Genomic DNA, 21,708 nt, shown 5'->3' with positions numbered 1-21,708 from the left:
TCACCTGTTCTGGGTCTTGAACTTGGGGCCCGGGCACTGTCCCTGCGCTTTCTCAGTCCAGGCGCTCTACCACTGAAGCCACAGCCCCACTCCCTGCTCTGTGTGTGTGTGTGTGTGTGTGTGTGTGTGTGTGTGTGTGTGTGTGTGTGTGTGTGTGTGTGTGTGTATGGGGAGTGATTTTGGCCCCCTGTGTCTTCTAGTGTACACACACACACACACACACACACACCTCTCTGGGACAATGCCACAGACACAACCCAAACACACAGGTTGCTATGGCAACACTGGAGCTTTTAATACAGTTTGCTAAGGGTGATAAGACGGGGTGCACATGGGGTGGCTTTGTCCGGGAGGGCGCAGGGTGGGGGGGGGTCTACTGCCCACATCCAGTGTCCATCTCCACCCAGCCTGGAGCCAGCTGCCATTGGTTGGGAGACAGAGTGTGTGTGTGTGTAATATGGGGGGGGCGTCCCCCCAGATCCAACAAGTCCGCTCGGGCCTACAGGGTCAGCTGGGAAAAGATGGGGTGCCCAGGGCCCCAGGGCCTCCCCCAAGCTCTGCTTCTCCCCTCGCTCCCCGTCAGGGAACAGCGCCTGGCCATGCTTGGCCCAAGAGGAAGTCCGATGCCTCTGTCATCCGGAGAGCCCAGTGAGGCCCTTCGGGGAGACAGACCCCCCAAAAGTGGTCGAGGCCGGCGGGGAGAGGGCCCTGGAGAGGCAGTCGGAGAAGGCAGAGGTGTCTCATCGATGAATGTCGTGATCTCTTCCCGGAAAAAGCCAGGACCCCGTGGGGGTCCCCCGGCGGACCCCAAAACTCCACTTTCTAGAAATTGCCGCAGGCTAGCCAGTCCCCCGCCTTCAGCATCTTCTTCATCTTCCTCATCCTCCAGCCTGGGTCTCAGGTAATCGGGGGGACCCCCGAGGGCCCGGATGTCATCTGATGAGGACCACTTGTGTAAGAAAGATCCGGGCTCCCGAGGGGTCGAGAAGGTGTTGATCTCATCATGGGATAGCCGGCGGGATAGGGGGACCTAGGGAGAGAAGGATGGGGTGCCATGGAGACCAAGGCAGAGCAGGGAAGAGGCCAGGCGGGGCTTCTTAAAATGGTGCCATCCATGGCCGGGAGTTTGGCCTAATGCTTAAATGCTTGCCTCGAATGCATGAAGACCCGGGTTCGATTCCTCGGTACCACATGCATAGAAAAAAGCCGGAAGTGGTGCTGAGGCTCAGGTGGTAGAGCTCTAGCCTTGAGAAAGTCCAAGGACAGTGCTCAGGCCCTGAGCTCAAGCTCCATGACTAGCCATACTGTGTGTGTGTGTGTGTTGCCAGTGTTGGGATTTGAACTCAAGCCTTGGGCGCTGTCCCTGAGCTTTCCCACTCAAGGCTGGCACTCTACCACCTGAGCCACAGCGCCACTTCTGGCTTTTGTTGTTGTTGTTGTTCCTCGGACGTAAGAGTCTCCCGGGCTTTTCTCTCCTGGGAGGGTTTTGAACTCGCCTCCTGAGGAGCTGCCATGACAGATGGCGAGAGCACCATCCTTTCCAGCCTCTCCAGTTTCCTGGTTTGAGGACGGCGTGACAACCACTTCTTTGGCTTGCCTCTTGCGGGTGACATGTTGGAAGCGGGGCGGGGGGGGGCAGATCCAGGCCGGGTCCCCTAACCCCCTACCTGTAGGTAGTGAACCCTCTCAAGAGGGGGAAAGAGCATGTGTCGCCCCGGTAGCAGTTTTGCCTGGGTGGGGTCCCCGCTGGCCGGTCCTGTGGCTCCATTAGCATTGAAGCGGACTTTGTACACGCGTGTGTCCATGTAGTCATCACAGCATTCGTCTGAAAAGAAGAAGAAGGGGCTCAGGCCGAGGGTACCCCCCTCCTTCCTCCTGGATGTCCCAGCGTTTGGGTGACACTTCCTGTCTATTATTATTATTATTAATAATTATTATTATTTTTATTTTCCAGTCCTGGGGCCTTGAACTCAGGGCCTGAGCGCTGTCCTTGGGTTTTCTCAAGGCTACAGCTCTACCACTTGAGCCACAGCACCATTTCCAGCTTTTTGCTGCGGACGTGGTCCTGAGGAATCGAACCTGTGGCTCTTGAAATTCAGCTGGGTTTCTCGGGTTCTCTAAGAGAGTTGAGGGGTCTGGGGGGGGGGCTGAGGTCCAAGGCAGAGGGGGGGGGCCTTCAGTACAGAAAGGGGGGGGACCAGGGCGTTCTGGTGGGGCCAAGGCCAGCCCCGCGGGGGTGCTGGCTGCGTCCAGCAGGGGGCGCCGGCGAGCGGGAAGGGCAGACAGGAGGCCGGGAGAGCAGAAAGAAGCCCATCTGACCGTCCTGGCCGTCCTCCTCCGACATCATGGCCACGCACTGCTCCCACACGGTGCGGACGTCCGCCCGGTAGCGTTCGCAGGACCAGATGAAGGAAGGCAGAAGCAGTGTCTGCGCCATGGAGCACCACAGCACGGCCAGGACCATCCACGGCGGGGCCGAGTCGGACTTCAGGGAGAAGAAGCTCACCACCTGGGGAGGAGGAGAGCGGGGTGGACGGGGGGCCTGGTCAGAGCCACCCTGCCATGCCATCGGCGGATGGGACTCACAGGACACCCACAGACCAGGCAGGGCTTGGGAGGGAGGAGGGGGGGGGATCGGTGGGTGGATAGAAAGGCAGGGACAGGATGCTGGGTGGGCTTTCCACGCATGGATGCCCACGGTCTCCTCCCCAGAGGAAACAGCTCTCTCGGCAGATGGATGATGACTTGGTCCGTGGACAGCAGAATGGGTTCTGGAAGCCTGTCATCCCAGCTCCTCAGAAGGCTGAGAGCTGAGGATCCAGGTTCAAGGCCAACTCAGGCAGGAAAATCTGTGAGACTTTTTTTTTTTTATTTTCCTGACCAGTCCTGGGGCTTGAACTCAGGGCCTGCATGGGGTCCCTGAGCTTTCTCAAAGCGAGCACTCTACCACTTGAATCTCGACGCCGCTACTTCCAGCCTTTTCTGTGTAGTGCTGAGGATTAGAACCCAGGGCTTCGTGCATGCTAGGCAAGCACTCCACCACTAGGCCACGTACCCCGGGCCCCTGTGAGACTTGATCACCAACGAACCAGCACCAAGTCAGAAGTGGAGCTGTGGCTCAAGTGGTAGAGAGAGTGCTAAGCTTGAGCACAAGAAACTCAGGGACAGCGCCCAGGTCCTGAGTTCAAGTGCCAGGAATGACAATACAGCAATCAATCAATAAAACGTAAAATAACAGTCATAGAAAGTGGACGACACACCTTGGTATCTGATATGTTGGGTATATGCGTATTTGGTTATTTAAAATAGGATAGGGAGGGGGGGAAAACAAGATGAGGGGCGGGGGTGGGGGGCGGGAAATGGGGACCAAGACATGAGAAAGGGTATCAATGTGAAGTCATGCACCTTCTATCTGGTGAATATAATGGAACCCTTCTATTAAGTACAATAAAAATATATGGGGAAAAATAAGAAAGAAAGTGGATGACAGGGATAAAATAGGAGTTCAAAAACTGACGGTGGGGGGGGGGGCGGCCGGGAGTTTGGCCTAGTGGTTAAAGTGCTTGCCTAGCATGCATGAAGACCCGGGTTCAATTCCTCGGTCCCACATACATAGAAAAAAAGCCGGAAGTGATGCTGAGGCTCAAGTGGTAGAGCTCTAGCCTTGAGAAAGTCCAAGGACAGTGCTCAGGCCCTGAGATCAAGCCCCACCACTGCCAAAACACCACCACCACCAGACAGAGGAGCAGATGGAGGAAGGGAGGGCGGACGTGGAGGGGAAGGATGGGATCACGCTGGTGGCGATTAGAGGGGCTGAGGTTGGAAGTGGGTAATTGGGGGGACCCCCCCTCTCCAAATCTCACCAATATCGGCACCCCGGTGAGGGAGTCGTAGAGAAAGACGATGGCGCTGACTAAATTGGTGACCTGCAGTGATGTTTTCGCCGACTCGGAGCCATCCAGCGAGGACCGTCGTTTCCCCCGAGAATCTTCCACCACTATGGCTGGCACCTCCAAAGCTGCACGGGTCCCCAAACTCCCTAAGCCCCCCATCTTGGCTCTCTGAGCTTGTCGAGCTCTCCGTGGCCGGGCCCATAACGTCTGATAAAACGTAATGGCGACACACACCAGCCCCATGACAATGCCCCCCAGAAGGAGGAGACTGAAGCACACCCCAAAACCAAGGCCGATCTTGGAGACGATGAACTGGCAACCCCGGGCGTAGTAACGTTCCGCATTGTTGTGCCAGCCGATGGATGGCAGGGTGGACAGAATGAAACTGACCGTCCAGATCCCCATGACCGCGTGCAGGGCTTGCTTCTTGGCGTTGCTCAGTCGATAGTTGACCGGCCATCGGACCATCCACATGCGGTGGTAGGACAGCGAGGCCACCGTGAAACAAGTAGCCAGGGCCAGGGTATAGTAGGTGGACACGAAAACCTTACAGATGCTCTCGTTCCAGTCGTAATCCGAGGACGCCTGGCGCCTGAGCTGGACCACAGCAAACGTGGTGAGGGGGACAGTCGCCATCAGAATGTGGGTCCCCGCCAGGAAACACAGCAGCAACTCCAGTGGCTTGTGTTTCTGCTGCTTGGCTGAGATGCTTAGGATAATCCACGCATTCGCCAGAAGAGCCAACAGCCCACAGGCCAGCCAGGAGAAAGCGTTGGAGCGCAAGGCCTCTTCTTCTCCGGTCCCGCCCCGAGCCATCCTCTCCTCCGCCCACCCCCACCCCCCTCTTGAGCTTTCGGGGGTGGGGGCTACGTCTCACCCAGGAGCTTTACTCAGGCCTCTCCCCATGGTGCCCCAAATTGGTGGCCTGGATTCAGGCAGGGTGCTACTGAGCTCGCACTGCGACTTCACATGTCATGCTTCCAGGGCAAGATGGACAGGGCGAGCCTTGCAAGTCAGAAGAGACTCAGTTTGGCCTCCATGTTGCTTGGGTCTCTGGGATTGGATTGGTGAACTGGCTGGTTTGGAGTGCGTGGCCCAGGTGGAAAGCTCTGGAAAACGCCCAGGCTCGGATTTTACAGGTGTCTTCCTCGGGGAAGGTTCTAGATACCTCCACTTTTCCACTGCTCCGTCGGTGGTGGCCTGGTTGGGCTGGGTACCTCCTGGTTCCCTCCAGGCTGGGCTTCGTGGATAGGCTGTAAGGGGGGAGGAAAAGAAGGGGGAAGGTGGAAGTCAGGCCTGGATTATTATTTTTTTCTTCTGCCAGTCCTGGGTTTGAACTCAGGGCCTGGGCGCTGTCCCTGAACTTCTTTTGTTCAAGGCTAGCGCTCTACCAGTTGAGCCACGGCACCACTTCTGCCTTTTTCTGTGTCTGTGGTACTGAGGAATCGAACCCAGGGCTTCCTGCAGGCTGGACAAGCACTGTACCACTAGGCCACGCTCCCAGGTCTACACTGCGCTCCACCTTTGTTTTCCTGGAAAGCTGGGGATGCAGCACGTGTAGACCTGGAGGTGTGGCTTAGTGGCAGAGTGCTTGCCTAGCGTGCATGAGGCTCTGGGTTCGATTCCTTCCACCACAGAAACAAAGCCACCAAAAAAGAATGTAGAGAGAGAAACATACACACAAAAAGCAAAGAAACCTCAGGGATGGTGTCCAGGCCCTGAGTTCAAGCCTCAGGAGGGACAAGGGAAAAAAAAAAGCCAAAAGGGGAGGTGTGACGCAAGTGGTAAAACACCAACCTTGAGGGGAAGAAAAGGGGGGGGGAAGCCGAATGGGGAATGCAAAACCCTGAGTTCAAACCCCAGTAACAGCACACACACACACACACACACACGCACACACACACACACACACACACAATAGCTCCGAATGGGAGACACACAGCCCACATTCACTTTGTGTGTGTTCTACAAACGGCCTGCCCTGCCTGAGGGGTCCCCCGGAAACCAGGCTGGTCGGGATTGAACTCGGCCCTCCCTCAGGCAGATGGTTCCCCAGGGGACTGGAGAAGGGAGATGGGGACTGGAGGAGGGCGGGCGGGGGGGGGGCAGACACATCCAGAAATGGAAAGATGGGGGGGGAACCAGAATGCAAGAGGCGAATTTGAGCCGAAGAGAAAAGAGGGGGCACAGCTATAGTATCTGAAAATAGACAGAGAGGCTGGGGAGGGGAGACTGGGGCGCTGGAGAGGATGGGGGGTGGGGGGTGGGGAGACCCAAGCAGGAATCAGAAAAGGCAGCCTGAAGGAAGACAGAAATCATAGAAAAAGCACCCCCAGAAAAAAGCAACCCCCACAAAACCCTGCCGGGTTCCCCCTTCCCCGGTAGCTAACCCTTCACTGGCCTGGCCTTCAGCCTCAGTTTCCTTTTCATGCAACCAAGTGTACCCCTTGATCTTGAGGCACCCCAGGGGAGGGATGGAGAGGAAATGGGGAGGGGAAGGAGGAGGGCGGGGGGGGGAGAGGAAGACAAGACAAGGCGTTATGGTTCTGGAGCAAATGGGAGGGGAAAACAATCGGGGCACCCCCCCCAATTGCGAGGCTCTGTTACTTCAGATCCTTTGCCTCTCCCCCCCCCCAAAAAAAAAGAGATTCCTGTCCTTTCTCATCGTTGTCTTCCCTGGAGCTCAGCCACTCTGGTTACCATAGCAACGGCCAGCCAGCCGGGTGATGGACAAACTGGTCCAGAGGCCCCCACACCTGCCCTCCCCTGCAGTCTGGGACCCCCCCTTTCCACCCACCTGATCTACAAGCTCAGCTGGGGAGGGGTGCCCCCCAAATAGAGATGGGACGAGAGAGAGAGAGAGAGAGAGAGAGAGAGAGAGAGAGAGAGAGAGAGAGAGAGAGAGAGAGAGGGTGAGAAGGACGAAGCGGAGAAGGTGGAGGGAGGGAGGGAGGGAGTCTGGGGGCGCAGTCTGGACAGCAGGGGTTCCCTCGTCTGTCCTTGGCAGGCGAGGTGAAGGGCTAAGGTCACGGGGTGTCCCCCTGGTCTCCCCAGCTTCCCCAGGCAGACCCAGCTGGTGGCTGGGGCGGCCCACAGGGGAGGAGGCGGGAGTTTGGGGGGAGGGGGGCTGTGGGGAGGGGCGGTGATGGTGGGGGGGCCTGGAGGGGGGGTCCTCTTACCTCAGGCTGTGCCCAGCGCTGCTGGGGAGACGCATTCGGTCCCCACCGGGCTCCTGCCAGCTCCGGCTCACCCGCCCTCCTCCCTCCTCCCCTTCCTCCGTCCTCTTCCCTCCTCCCTCTCTCTCTCTCCTCCCTCCTCCCTCCCCCACCCTCCCAGCTCAGAGGCCCAGCATCTCTGTGTCCAGACCTGGCCCCCCCACAACTCTGGGCCCTCCAGGAACCCCTGTTTGGATCCTGGGTTAGGGAGCCCCAGGACAAGGTTTTGGGGTGTGGGAGTGACAGGGGGGGCTTGGGGGAGGGGGAGAGGAGAAGTAAGCCGCTCGGCCCCCACCCCATCCCTGGCTTTTTTTGAGGGGGGTAGCAACAGGAACACAAGCCCAGCTGCCTTGCAGGAATGGCTGCATGGGAAGAGGGGCACCCCCACTCTGAGGGTCCCCCACCCCGTGCCCCCCACCCCCGTGTGTGTGCCAGGGGGGCCGGATCCCTATCACTTGAGCCACAGCTCACATTTGGCTTTTGTGTTTTCTTCTGGTTAATGAGGAGATAGACTCGGGGTCAACGCTATCCAAGCTGGCTTGGAACTGTGATCCTCCTATCTCAGCCTCCAGAGTGGCGAGCTTCCCGCAAATGCCCCTTCTTCAGGGAAATGGCATCCTACCATCTCCTTTGTGGGCACTGGAGCTTGAATTCAAGGCCTGGGCGCCGCCTCTGAGCTGCTTTTTTGCTCAAGGCTGGCGCTCCACCATCTGAGCCACAGCACCACTTCCAGCTTTTTTCTATGTCTGTGGTAGAGGAATTGAACCCAGGGCTTTGTGCGGGCGAGGCAGGCACTTTATCACTAGGCCACGCTCAGTTCAGTTCCACAAACCTGATGCTTGAGCTCCTTTTCTGGCGCTCTACCAACTGAGCCAGGCCAACACTTCGTTTTCCTGATAGTATGTTTATTACATTTCTTTCTTGTGTGTGTGTGTGCGCGCGCACAGGGTGTGTATTCAGAGTCAGGAAGTGGTAAAAGCAGGAGGCCAGGGGGACCGGCAGGGTTCTGGCACCTCTGCATGATTGGCCCTGTGCTTCGGGCTCAGAGCCTTCACCAATCAAGATCTTGGATATTTCCAGGTGCCCAGCTGCCCCCCCTCCCCGTGCCAGCCAGGACTGGTTCCTGTGCCCTCTGCTGGCACCCAAGCCAACATCTGGAGAGGGTGTCTAGGAGAATAAGGGGTGCAGAGGAACGGTGGGGTAAAGGACCCCCCCAAATCCCCAACGGGCTTGGCACACCGTGGTGCCAGGGGAGCTGGGAAGAGAAGAGGAGGCGTCATGGCCGGAGCTGGAGTCAAGGCGGAGGAGGCCGGAGGCTTTGCCATCTTTTACAATCATTTGATCCACAGGCCCAACGCTGACCGGAAATGCAGGCAGAGAGCCGGGGTGCTGGTGGGGATCCCCCCAAGAGCAAGGCCTGCATCTCACATGAGAGCGTGCATCTTCTGTGCCCGGCTATGAGGAAAGAGGAACAAGGCAGGGAGAAGTGAGCGCGGGGCCTGGCTCACACCTGCATCCCAGCTGCTCGGGACACTGAGGTGTGAGGATTGGGGTTCAAAGCCAGCCCAGGCAGCAAAGTCCCTGAGACTCTCATCTCCAATTCACTCGTCAAAAACAAACCACAAAAGCCAAGGGCTTCGAATGTGGCCTGGTGGTAGAGAGCTGGCCTTGCATGCATGAAGACCCGGGTTCGATTCCATGGTCCCACATACACAGAAAAAGCTACAAGTGGTGCTGAGGCTCAAGTGGTAGAGCTCCAGCCTTGAGAAAGTCCAAGGACAGTGCTCAGGCCCTGAGTTCAAGCCCCAGGACTGACAATTCCCCCCCCCATCCCTGCTGTCCCTGAGCTTCTTTATATTCAAGCCTGGCGCTCTACCACTTGAGCCACGGCTCCACTCCTGCTTTTTTAGGTGGTTGGCCTGGAACCACCACCCACTGGATTCTCCTGAGCAGCTAAGATGACTGGTGTACAAAGCCAGTACCTGGCTTCCTTTTCTCCTTTCCGCCTCCCCCTCCGTCCCCCTCCCCCTCCCCCTCCCTCCCCTTCAGCCCAGTCCCTTACTGGGGACACTGGCAGGTCTTCTTCTCACTGAGCAGCCTCTTGATCTGGGACGTCTTCTCTGCTTGGCGCTGTGGGGGGATAAGGAAGGGAGGGGCTGAGGGCCCTGGGAAGGGGGGACTGGAGGGAGCAGGGGGAGGAGCCTCTGTCTGTCTGTCTGTCTGTCTGTCTGTCTATCTGTTCCTCTAGGGGGGAATCAGAACGTCAGGGGACTGGAGCCACCACCGTGGCTGGTTTCCCAGGGCGGGGGTTGGGGGGTGGGGGGGAAAGGGACATGGCGGGAGGGGTGGGGCTTGCTCACCCTTCGCTGACGACATTTCACGCAGCAGAAAACGACCACCACCACCAAGACCACCAGGCCTCCAGCACTCCCCACCACCAAAGCCAGAAACAAGGGCTGGCCTGGACTCCACGGTGTGAACTCCACTGAGGGACACAGAGAGAACATGATCAGAGCCTCCCGGCTTCCCCTGCAAGGCTGGCCTTGAGCCTCCATCCTCCCATCTCAGCCTCCTGAGCGGCTGAGGTTACACGCAGGCACTGCTAGTGTGGTTGGATTAGAAGCGGGAATCTGAAGCCTGGGACCCCACCCACCCCATCTTCGGGCCACTACCCATGACTACTGCCCCTCTGCAGGTCAGGTGTGGCCTGGGCCCCCCCCGGGACGAGCTGGGAAGTGGACTTCTTACCCTCAAACCGGGCCTGCACCAGGGCTTTGTCTGTGTTGCTCAGGGAACACATCCAGGCCCCCGCCTCCGGGCCGTCCACCTTCACGGTCTTCTCCTGCCTTGAGATCCTGGCTTTCTGGTTCTCCAGCTGCAGGCTCAAGTGGAGTTTGGAGGAGCTAGGACCCAGGACCTTGCAGACAAGATGGCTCCCCTGCAGGGCCACTGAAAACAAAGGTGACCACTGAGTCCTGGAGCCTGAGGACTCGGGGTTCCTAGCATCTCAAAGGTAACTACATTCGCTAGAACATTACCATTATTATTATTGTTGTTGTTGTTGTTACTTGGGCAGTACTGGGTTTTTTAAATCGAGGCCTCTGGTTGCCTCTGTGTATGTCTGTAGTACTGAGGAATCGAACCCAGGACTTAATGCGTGCTAGACAAGCACTCGACCCCTCAACCACCCTCCTGGCACTCCCGATCTGGAGTTTGAACTCAGGGCTTGGGTGTTACCTCTGAGCTTTTGCACTCAAAGCTAGAACTCTACCTCTTGAGCCAAAGCTCTACTTCTGGCTTTTTTTTTGGGGGGGGGGCTCATTGGCAATACGAAGCTGACTGATTTTCCTGCCCAGGCTGGCTTCGAACTTCCATCCTCAGATCTCAGCCTCCTGAGTAGCTGGGATGACAGGCGTGAGCCACCAGGGGCGCAGATGTTGGGCACAGGGTCTTCGATCCGGGAAACGGGGCCCTGACCCCCCCCGCCCCGCCCTCCCACTTAGCCCTCCCCCTTACTTATCATCACCACCAAGTTCAGGGTCTGACTCAGTTGTCCCCTAGCGTGTTTCAGAGTCAGGACTCCAGAGCCTGCGTGCTGCGCCGAGGCTTTGGGTAGACTGAAGCGGATGGGAAGGCTCTCGGCCAGCTGGAGCTTGAGCTCCTGCGCCAGCTGAATGTCCTCTATCCTCCCGTTTCTCAAGGAGAAGGTGGCCCAGGACTTGGAGGCAGAGGTCCCATCAGGTCGCCATGTCAGCTCCCCACTCAGCCGTTCGTCGTTCAAGCTAAGCGGGGAGGAGAACTGCAGCGGCTCCCCCTCCGCCTTGTAGACCGTGTGTGTCGTCTCCTGAAAACCTGGGCAGTGGGGAAAAAAGGAGGATCGTGGTCCAGAACCCGAGTAAGCCAGGCACGCTGGCTCCCGCCTGTCCTCCCAGCTACTCAGGAGGCTGAGATCTGAGGATCGGGGTTCAAAGCCAGCCTGGATACAAAAGGACCTGAGACTCTTATCCCCAATTAACCTCTAGAAAATCAGAAGTGGGGGGCTTGGCTCAAGGGGTAGGGTGCTAGCCTTGAACTGAGGAGCTCAGGGACAGCGCCCAGGTCCTGAGTTCAAGTCCCAGGTCTGACAAATGCAAGCAAGAAAGGAAAAGGGGGGTCTCTGGGGCTTCACCCCTCTTTGCCTTCCCCTCTCTTCTTTCTCAAGGCCTGCCTGACTGCAGGGGCCAGGCTGGGGTGGGGGGGCAGGCAGACCTGAGCCCCAGGAATCTGCAGGAAATTCATCACTGGGCCAGGAGAAGGGGGGTCAGTCCAGGGCGGGGCCACGGGGCCCCTCTTACCCAGAACCCGGATGTCCAGGTTGAACTGCAGCTGCTTCGAGCTCTGGGAGACGGTACAGGTCCATCTGCCGCTCTGCGAGACGTGCACGGCCTTCAGCTTGAGCTCCTTGTCCAAAGACATTTCCTCCCTGGGGCTCTTGCATTTCCCGGAGGGGGTTATGTCTGGGGGGGCCTCCAGGGTCAAAGTGAGGCTCTCGCCTTGCAGCAGGGGAGACGCTGGGCTGGAAGTCACTGTGGAAAGGACACTTGGCTTGAGCTGGTGGCTCCCGCCTGGCCTCCCATCTCCTCGGGTGGCTGAGATCTGAGGATCATGGTTCAAAGCCAGCCCGGGGCAGAAAAGTCCCTGAGACTCTGATCTCCCATGAACCACCAGAAAACCAGACATGGAGCTGTGGTTCAAGTGGTCGAGCGCCAGCCTTACCAGCAAAAGAAACTCAGAGACAACACCTAGCCCTGTGACAGACAGACAGACAGACACACGGACATATCACCAGCACAGGGCCTCGTTTGCGACAGGGCTTCATCAACACGGTCCCCTGGGTCTGTCCCACTCACGTTTGTACACTTGTAACTCAACCATCGTGGTCTTCTGGTCCACTTCACAGATGTATTTGCCCGAATCTCTCATCTCAAGGGCGCTGATGGTGAGAGGAAAAGACCCTTGGTCCCACTGGTTTTTCCTTGAGTCAAAGCGCTTGTACAAATGAGGGTTACCTGGGGGGGGGGAGAAAGAAGATGCCACAGGCCGATCTGCTGGGATGAGGGGCCTGCCTTTAGCTGGACGCTGGTGGCTCACACCTTTTATACCAGCCAGTCACGAGGCTGAGATCTGAGGATCGAGGTTCAAAGCCAGCCCGGGCAGGGAAATCTCTGAGACTCTGATCTCCAAGGATCAGAGTGCTAACTTTGATCTGAAGAGCTCAGGGTCAGGCCCTGAGTTCAAGTCCTTCAAAGGACAAAATTTCTAAAATGCCCAGCCTTGGGGCCTGGAGTTTGGCCTAGTGGTAGAGTGCTTCCCTAGTTTGCACAAAGCCCTGGGTTCGATTCCTCAGTACACAGAAAAAAAAAAGCCAGAAGTGGTTCAATGGCTCAAGTGGTAGAGCACTAGCCTTGAGAAAGCCCAAGGACAGTGCCCAGGGCCTGAGTTCAAGCCCCAGGACTGACAAAAAAAAAAAAAGGCTGGCCTTGTGTGCCAGTTCGGGGGTTTGAACTCAGGACTTGACTTTATTCACTCAAGGCTAGCTCTCTACCACTGGAACCACAGATCCAGCTTTTTGGTGGAGTCTCCTAGACTTTCAAACTGCGCAATCCTCAGATCTCAGCCTCCTGAATACCCGGGATGACAAGCGTGAGCTAGGAGCAATGGCATTTGAGATGACACCATGAGGCAGAAGCGTGTCTATTGAATACGGCGTGGCTCGGGGGTCTCTGGATAGGGTGGGGCCGGGAGCTCCTACTTCGACTCAGTATGCTGTTTGGGTTCATATTTGTTAGAATCCTAGTCTGGTCCGCGAGTCTCCACGTGAAATGCAGTTTGTTCTTCGCACGGGGGTTACATGGAAGTTCCACCGAGTATCCTGCTTTTCCCAGCACCAGTTCCTCTCCTTTGCCGACCACCAGGATGGATGCTGAAGAGAGAAGAGAAGGAAGATCCAGTGCTCAAGCCTCGGGCCTGTCACAGTCCTCTTTGGTTTGGGTTTGGTGTGTCAGTCCTGGAGCTTGAACTCAGGACCTGGGCTTTTTTTTTTCCCCCCTTCAAGGCTGGCGTTCCACCATTTGAGCCACGCCTCCCCGCCCAGCTTTTTGCTGGTTCATCTGAGATAAGAAGTCTCCATGGACTGGACCTCCAACTGTGATCCTCCGCTCTCAGCCTCCTGAGTTGGGGGGTGACAGGCCCTGATACCCAGCATGCATGCCTCCTTCCCCCACACCTTTGTACTTTCCCATCAGCCCTCTCTCCACCCCACCATCTCCTCCAGGACCCGAGTCGAAGCACTTACCTAACAGAAGCACCAAGGCCAGAGATGCAAAAGACAAGGTTCGCGTCATGGCAGCCTTGATAAGGCCGGCGGTGGTCAGGATCTGAGCTTGCAGAAACAGAAGTGGTGGAGAGTCAGAGCCCGGGGCCCTGCGGAGACCAATTCTCTTCCCTCAGGACTCTGAGAGCCAGCCATGAGCTGTGCACACAGGAGACAGACAGACGAAGCCATGTGTGTGTCATCCATCCGTCTGGCTGTCTGGCTCTGCTCTGTCCTCTCTCAGCCATCAATCACCCCTCTGTCTGTTAGTTTTTTACCATCTGAATATCGATCCGCCCTTCTCCCTCTCTGTGGGGTGTGCACTTAGGAATGCATTTTTTAATGCGCTGGCCTCACGAGTGGGTGACGTGGGCATGGCGTGGCCATGGCGGGGTCCCCGGGCCTTGCCCCTGCTCTCTGGAAAGTTCCATGGAGAGGCCTTGTGGTGTTGGTGTCAGGCCTGCCGTGCCCGGGGGCTGTGCTGTGTCCTTTCTCCCCCTCCGTGGACCTCCAGCTACTGGGGAGACCCTCATGACAAACTCCAAGGGAAAAGACAACAGGATGCCACCTCAGTGCCAGGAAGCGGGAGGGTGGGGGTAAGGGCTGGTTGATTGACAGCTCTATGCACAAATCAGTGGCCAGGATGACTGGGTTGGGTCCAAGCTTATCCTGTCACCTTTCTGACACCCAGAGGTTTCGTTGCAGGGGTGTGTGGGGGGGAGACAGTCCTGGGGCTTGAACTCAGGGCCTGGCCACTGTCCCTGAGCTTTTTCACTTAAGGCCAATGCTCTACCCTTGAGCCACAGCACCACTTCCAGTTTTCTGGTGGTTCGTTGGAGATCAGAGTCTCATGGACTTTCCTGCCCAGGCTGGCTCTGAACTGCAATCCTCAGACCTCAGCCTCCTGAGTAGCGGGGGTGACAGGCGGGAGCCACCATTCCTGGCCAAGTGACTCTAATGCCTTGGAACTTTAACCAGTGTTCCCCAAACCACAGACAGCCCAAGCTTCAGTGCTTCACACCTGTTCTTCCAGCTGCTCGGGAGGCTGAGATCTGAGGATTATGGTTCGAAGCCAGCCTGGGCAAGAAAGTCCTTGAGATTCTTATCTCCAATGAACCACAAAAAACAACCCGAACAAGAACCAACAGCCAGACGTGGAGCTGTGGCTTCACGTGGTGGCATGTCGACGCGTGGCAATAAAACTGCTCTGTCGCTGTGCCCAACTATGGGTGGAGAAGGGGCCTCAGAAAATTGAACCTCGAATCCCGATCCTCCCTGGAGTAGCCTCCAAAACAGCTGAGATCACAGAGCTGAGCTGTGATTCCTCACAGGAATGGCTGGTCCTCTCCTGCTGAGACCAGGTCCAGTCTGCTCTTTCCCCTTCATTTTTCCTAACGATGAAGAGTCACCAGCTGGGGCCCTGGTGGCTCCCTCCTGGCATCCCAGCTCCTCATAAAGCTGAGATCTAAGGATCGTGGTTCAAAGCCAGCCTGGGCAGGAAAGACCCTGAGACTCTGAACTCCAATGAACCACCAGAAAACCAGAGGTGGCGCTGTGGCTCAAAGTGGCAGAGTGCCAGCCTTGAGCCCAGGCCCAGAGTTCAAGCCTCACACCCAATCAAAAAAAAAAAAAAGAAAAAGAAAAAGAATCTCTAGGGCTTCCTTGTTGGTAAAATCAGGAAAACAAATACTGGATAAAGTTTGTGACGCCGATTCGGAGAATTGAGCTTAGCACCTACATTTTTGCTGACAACCGGATCCTCTGCTTCTGTATTCCGCTTAGCTGACATTACACAGGGAAGTTGGAAAGATTCCACTTAATGCATGACACCCCCCCCACTCATTTTGGGAACAAAAAGCCCCTATTTGTTATTCCTTGGGGTGCTTCTGGGTTCCCAATACTTAGCAGTCGTCTGGGCCAGCTATAATTGGCTATTGATAAATTCCTTTTTTTAATGCTAGTAAATAAGCTCATAATTCAGATTCAGTTTTGAGTCCATGGTCTGTTTGCTGGGAGTTCTTATATTGGAGCTGGCTTCGAATCGTGACTAGCTTGGATTATAGAAATGAACCACCTATGGATGGATGGTTGAATATGGGTGGGTGATGGATGGATGGACAGATGGAGGGATAGGTGGATGGATGAATGATGCATGGACAGATGGACAGATGGGGAGATGGCTGGCTGGATGATAGATGGATGGATGGATGGATGGATGGATGGACAGGTGAATTGATGGATGTATAGATGGACAGATGGAAAGATAGATGGCTGGGTGGGATGGATGGATGGATGAGTGGATGGATGGATGATGGATGGATGGGTGGATGGATGGATGGATGGGTGGATGGATGGATGGATGGATAGGTGGATGGATGGATAGATGGGTAGGTGGGATGGATGGATGGATGGATGAGTGGATGGATGGATGGACAGGTGAATTGATGGATGTATAGATGGACAGATGGAAAGATAGATGGCTGGGTGGATGAATAGATGGGTGGGTGGGTGGGTGGGATGGATGGATGGATGGATGGGTGGGTGGATGGATGGATGGATGGATGGTTGGATAGATGGATGGATGGGTGGATGGATGGATGGATGGATGGATGGATGGATGGATGGTTGGATAGATGGATGGATGGGTGGATGGATGGATGGATAGATAGATGGATGGATGAGTGGATGGATGGGTGGGTGGATGGATGGATGGATGAGTGGATGGATGGGTGGGTGGATGGATGGATGGATGGATGGATGAGTGGATGGATAGATGGATGGATGAGTGGATGGATGGGTGGGTGGATGGGTGGATGGATGGATGGATAGATGGATGGATGGGTGGATGGATGGATGGGTGGATGAATGGATGGATGGTTGGATAGATGGATGGATGGGTGGATGGATGGATGGATGGATGGATGGATGGATGGATGGATAGATAGATGGATGAATGAGTGGATGGATGGGTGGGTGGATGGATGGATGGATGGATGGATGAGTGGATGGATGGGTGGGTGGATGGATGGATGGATGGATGGATGGATAGATGGATGGATGAGTGGATGGATGGGTGGGTGGATGGATGGATGGATGGATGAGTGGATGGATGGGTGGGTGGATGGATGGATGGATGGATAGATGGATGGATGAGTGGATGGATGGGTGGGTGGATGGATGGATGGATGGACGGGTAAACAGATACACACAGATGGACAGAAGCAAACAGCTAAGTGTTGGTTTTGTTAACACCAGCTGGCAAAGAGACCAGGAGGGGGATTTCTGGGAAGAAGGGAGGGGAGGGAGGCTGGCCTCAAATCAACTCAGCAAACAGGAAAACATTTACAGGGTTGGGGCTAGGAGTTGAGTTTGGCCTAGTGGTTAAAGTGCTTGCCTAGCATGCACGAAGACCCGGGTTCGATTCCTCAGTACCACATACATAGAAAAAGCCAGGAGTGTTGCTGTGGCTCGAGTGGTAGAGCTCTAGCCTTGGGGAAAGACCAAGGACAGGGCCCAGACCCTGAGTTCAAGACCCAGGGGTCTCAGGCCACAAATTCCCCCCTTTGCCCCCCCTCCCAGGCTGGCTGTGGCCTTGGGGAGCAGAGTGAGATACCCAGCCTCCTTGTGGAATGGCCTGGCTTCTCCACACTTGTGGGCGCACACCTTGCCTCCCCTAGGTAACCCCATCTCAGCACTCGCATGGGCTTTGTGGAGAGGCTGTGGTTTTGGAGCCATGGTTTCTTTAGTGCCTCAGTTTCCGCTGTCATCTTTGACATCAAGGTTTTTTGTGTCACCTTCCCCAGAGGCGACAAACATCACCCCAGCCGTGCTCACTCCCCGCCCCTGGGAGAGGATGGGGGAGGGAGGAAGGGAGGATGGCTGGTCCCCCCCCCAAATCCTCCCCACTCCACCCTTTCCTCTTTCTCTGCTCCCATCCTGACCTCTCCTCGTCCAGCCCCCTCCCCCTGGGGGGCCCATGTTACAAAAACCACGATGGCTGAGCTGGATTTCTCCTTCCTGTCCCTCTCCAGCAGCCAAAAACATCTAGATCCTTCTGTCTGTCAACAGCGTGTCGGGCTGTGGCTTTGATCTGAAGAAAGTCTGCAGCACGGGGCCCAGAGCTGAGAGACCGAAGCAGAAGATGGCTTTCTTTGGGGAAGGAAGGTGGAAAGAGACAGAGGACGGGGTGGACAGATCACCCCTTCCCCCCACACGCTCAGGCCTCAGGGGAGGGGAGGGCAGACAGGGAGGGCGGGAAGGAGAGAGAGAGAAGCTTAGGAAAGGAACAGCCACCAGCCACCTGGACAGTGAGAAGGCCTTAAGTTCAAGTACCATCATAAGAAAATCAAGAAATGAATAAATAAGAAATAAATAGTTAAAAATAAGGGGCCGGGAGTTTGGCCTAGTGGTTAAAGTACTTGCCTAGCATGCATGAAGACCCGGGTTCGATTCCTTGGTACCACATACATAGAAAAAAGCCAGAAGTGGTGCTGAGGCTCAAGTGGTAGAGCTCTAGCCTTGAGAAAGTCCAAAGACAGTGATCAGGCCCTGAGCTCAAGCCCAGGACTGGACAAAAAAAAATAAAAATAAGAAGCCATAGTCATCCACCATCGCACGTAAAACTCACACTCAAGGGAGACAAGGCTGATAATATTTTAGAACACAAGCCAGGAGCTTGATGGCTCCCGCCTGGTGTCCCAGCTGCTCAGGTGGCTGAGATCTGAGGATCGTGGTTCCAAGCCAGCCCGGGAAAGGAAAGGCCATGAGATTCTCCTCTCCAATGACCCACTAGCAAAACCAGAAATGGTGCGGTGGCTCAAGTGGTAGAGCGCCAGGCTTGAGCTGTCAAGAGTTCAGGGATGGCAACCCAGCCCTGAGTTCAAACCTCAAGACTAGACTCTGCATAAAAAGAAGATTCTAGAAGGCAAGAGACAGAGAACAGAGCAACCACACACACACACACACATACACACACACACACACACACACACACCCCGCCCTGAGCCCTGGAAGTCTCTGCCACCCCAGCCCCTGGTGGAGGGCACAGGCCCACCTCAGTGCCAGGCTGTGGTCCCCCCTTGCACTTTGATGCCCCCCTCAAATCAACCCACTCAAGCCCAGACGCGGTCTGAGCCAGCACCCCACACACCGCCAACTGCTAACCAGTTTCACCCCAACTTCCTAGACACCCCAGCCTCGCGGGACCCTTGAAATCTGTGACTGCAAGTGCAGCCCTCCTCTCTCCGCACCCCACATTGCCCAGAGCAGAGGTCTTTCCACCCTCCTTCCTCCCCTGTGCCCCCCAAGAAACAAACACCTCCCCCCCAGAACACAGCTTTTGGGCCTCTCTTCAGGACACCCCAGAGTCTCCCGTCTTATCAAAATGATTTCAGTCAAGGAATATTGTGTTTACGTACTCGTGTGTGCCACCCCTGGGGCTCGAACTCAGAGCCTGGGCGCCGTCCCTGAGCTTTTTTTTTTTTTTTTTGGCTCAAGGCTGGCGCTCTACCCCTTGAGCCACAGCTCCACTTCCGGCTTTTTGATGATTCATGGGAGAGAAGAGTCTCCTGGAATTTCCCGTCTGGGCTGGCTGGAAGCTGTGATCCTCGGATCTCAGCTCCCCCAGGAGGTGGGGTGACAAGCGAGAAGCCAGGGTCAGCCAACACACACCCAGATTTCAAATGTCCCAGAGCCCTGCTCAGTCCCAGGCCAAGGGCCTCAGGGCACCTCAGAAGGTATGGGGGGGATCAGAGTTTGGGGGGGGGAAGACTCTTCTGCAAGAGTCCCCAGGCTGAAGGGAAGACGCCTCCCCTTAGCACCTGCTCTTTTCCCTGATGAGGGAGGCAGCCATTTTGTGTCGCCTGATGGCAGCCAGACCCTGGTGACAAACGCCTGTCACCCTCGCTACTCAGGAGGCTGAGATCTGGCGATTGTATTTTGAAGCCAGCCAGGGGGAAGGGAAGTCCAGGAGATTCTTAATGGCCAGTCATTCTCCAATTCATCAGTCAAAGGCCAGAAGTGGACATGGGGCTCAAGGGACGGAGCGCCAGCCTGGAGCAAAAGAGGCTCAGGGACAGAGCCCAGGTCCTGAGTTCAAGCTCTAGGGTCAGCACACACACACACAAAAAGAAAGAAAGAAAAGAAGAGAGAAAGGAGAGGGAGGGTCTGGAAATTCTTTTGTTAAATGTCGCAAGGGTCTGGGGACACTTAAACAATTAATGCTCTTGGAATCAATGTTTCTGATCTCTCTCTCTCTCTCTCTCTCTCTCTCTCTCTCTCTCTCTCTCTCTCTCTCTCTCTCTCTCTCTCTTTCACTGTCTCGAGGTCTCTCCAGTCCTCTGCTGGCTTTCTGGAACCTTCCTTCCCTGATCTCACTATTCCAGCCAACACATTTCTAAGGAGACGAGGATGGGGCGAGGCCTTGAACTCACCAAGCTCACGGGAAGAGGGAAACGAAAGTGCCCAGAAAGCAGGCGCTGGTGGCACAGGCCTGCCATCCCAGCTACTCAAGAGGTTGAGATCTGACGATCCCGGTTCTAAGCCACCCTGGGCAGAAAGGTCCATGAGACTCTTCTGTCCAATAAACCAGCACAAGAGCCAGAAGCCTTGAGGGTGGGGGCAAACAAAACCCTCCACGGATAGTGTCCTAGGCCCTGAGTTCAAGCCCTAGCACCAGCACACACCTGAGAGAAAGAAGAGACAAAGAGAGAGAGAGAGAGAGAGAGAGAAAGAGAGAGAGAGAAAGAGAGAAAGGGAAGTTATGATCTCTTTCCAGTGCAGCCAGGGGCGCCATCTTGGTACGTCTCCCTGGAAAGTTCTCTTACCTCTGGGTCTGTCCTTCGTTCAGTCAGCTGTTCACACAGGACTGAGTTGTGCCACCTCTCACCCAGGGAGGAGAGGCGTCTGTGAACTTCTAAAGAGAGAGACAGACGTATACAAGTGAACAGACAGGAAGCTGGGGCCTGACACTCGAAGGCCGGCCTTCCACGTCACTTTGCGAGGACGGGGTACCTCCCATCGCCCCAATTCTTGCACCCATGGGGAAGTGGTCAGAGAGAAACTGTCCATCAGAACAACCTTGAATCAGCCATGGCACTGTGTGGCTCACACCTGTCATCCTAGCTACTCAGGAGGCTGAGATCTGAGGATCCAGGTTCAAAGCCAGCCTGGGCACAAAAGGACCTGAGACTCTTATCTCCAATGAACCTCTAGAAAATGGGACGTGGGGCTTGGCTCAAGGGTAGGACAGTAACCTTGAGCTAAAGAGCTCAGGGACAACGCCCAGGCCCTGAGTTCAAGTCCTAGTACTTGCATGCAAAAAAACCAAAAAAACTAAGATAAATAAAAAGCTGGTTAGGCGTGTGGCCTAGTGGTAGAGTGCTTGCTTAGCCTGCATGAAGCCCCGGGTTCAATTCCTCAGTACCACATACGTTGAAAAAGCCAGAAGTGGTGCTGAGGCTCAAGTGGCAAATAAATAAATAAATAAATAAATAAATAAATAAATAAATAAAAGCCTGCGGATGTGATTCAGTGCTTTACTTAGTTTGGAAGACTGAGATCCATACCTAGCACCACAAAAAATGAATTTAAAAGAACAAGAAAGGAAATAAGCAAATAATTTTAGCTATGCTTTCATTTTATTATTTTTTTTTATTATTTTTTTGCCAGTCCTGGGTCTTGAACTCAGGGCCTGAGCACTGTCCTTGCACTTTCTCAAGGCTAGAGCTTCTACCACTTGAGCCACAGCTCCGCCGGCTTTTTGATGGTTCACAGCAGGTAAGAGTCTTATGGAATGTCCTGTCCCAGGCTGGCTTTGAACTCTGGTCCTTAGATCTCAGCCTCCTGAGTAGCTGGGATGAGAGGTATGAGGCAGAGGTGGGGTCCAGAGAGACCCCAGCCCTCAGTCAGCATGACAGAGAGATGGAGGCCAGCTGATCAGACAAGAAAGGAACGTAAGAGCCCAGGTGCAGGCCTGCGGTGACCTCCTTTCTAGAAGCATCTGTTACTGCCATACCCAGGGAGCTGAGCTGGGGGCAGGGCCTGGACTAGAGGGTGGGGAGTGGTGAGGGGTCAGGGGTGACCCCTAGAAGAGAAGGAAGCCAGGGGTTCTCACTACAGGCACGTTTCACCCCAGTTCCCCCAGGACTCAAGTTCAAAGGTCCCCTTGGGCAATTCCCAGGGGATGAGCCAGGCTCCCCAAGCCTCATGGAGTTTGGGGGTGAGGAGGAGAACTGAGGCTGGGCTCAAC

The 21,708-nt window shown here is 55.6% G+C and overlaps 2 protein-coding genes across 3 annotated transcripts; both read right to left on the bottom strand.

Annotated features, from left to right (window-relative positions):
* Positions 1-276: 276 nt before the first annotated feature.
* Positions 277-5,142, bottom strand: Gpr162 (G protein-coupled receptor 162). Its single transcript, XM_090325074.1, has 4 exons — positions 3,864-5,142; positions 2,320-2,509; positions 1,668-1,825; positions 277-1,030 (listed from the first exon to the last, which is right to left on the bottom strand). Exons 1-4 carry the CDS (start codon positions 4,707-4,709, stop codon positions 500-502), a joined length of 1,725 nt encoding a protein of 574 aa, XP_090181200.1. The 5' UTR covers positions 4,710-5,142; the 3' UTR covers positions 277-499.
* A 2,859-nt stretch (positions 5,143-8,001) lies between these two features.
* On the bottom strand, positions 8,002-20,366 carry Cd4 (CD4 molecule). Of its 2 annotated transcripts, none has more exons than XM_090325078.1 (10): positions 20,285-20,366; positions 13,443-13,529; positions 12,900-13,070; positions 11,998-12,156; positions 11,443-11,673; positions 10,625-10,960; positions 9,857-10,057; positions 9,469-9,593; positions 9,171-9,238; positions 8,002-8,563 (listed from the first exon to the last, which is right to left on the bottom strand). In XM_090325078.1, the coding sequence occupies exons 2-10, from the start codon at positions 13,489-13,491 to the stop codon at positions 8,533-8,535; spliced, it is 1,371 nt and encodes a 456-aa protein (XP_090181204.1). In that variant the 5' UTR covers positions 13,492-13,529; positions 20,285-20,366; the 3' UTR covers positions 8,002-8,532. The 2 variants fall into 2 exon arrangements, with proteins under 2 accessions (XP_090181204.1, XP_090181202.1); XM_090325076.1 differs by having other exon boundaries at positions 13,443-13,524; positions 20,285-20,365.
* Positions 20,367-21,708: the final 1,342 nt, after the last annotated feature.

The sequence above is a fragment of the Megascapheus bottae genome, chromosome 37 (assembly GCF_031878675.1).
Source record: "Megascapheus bottae isolate mThoBot1 chromosome 37, mThoBot2.hap1, whole genome shotgun sequence".
Classification (NCBI taxonomy): domain Eukaryota; kingdom Metazoa; phylum Chordata; class Mammalia; order Rodentia; family Geomyidae; genus Megascapheus; species Megascapheus bottae.
Note: the sequence above shows the minus strand (reverse complement) of the source record. Positions and strands in the feature narration are given on the sequence as shown.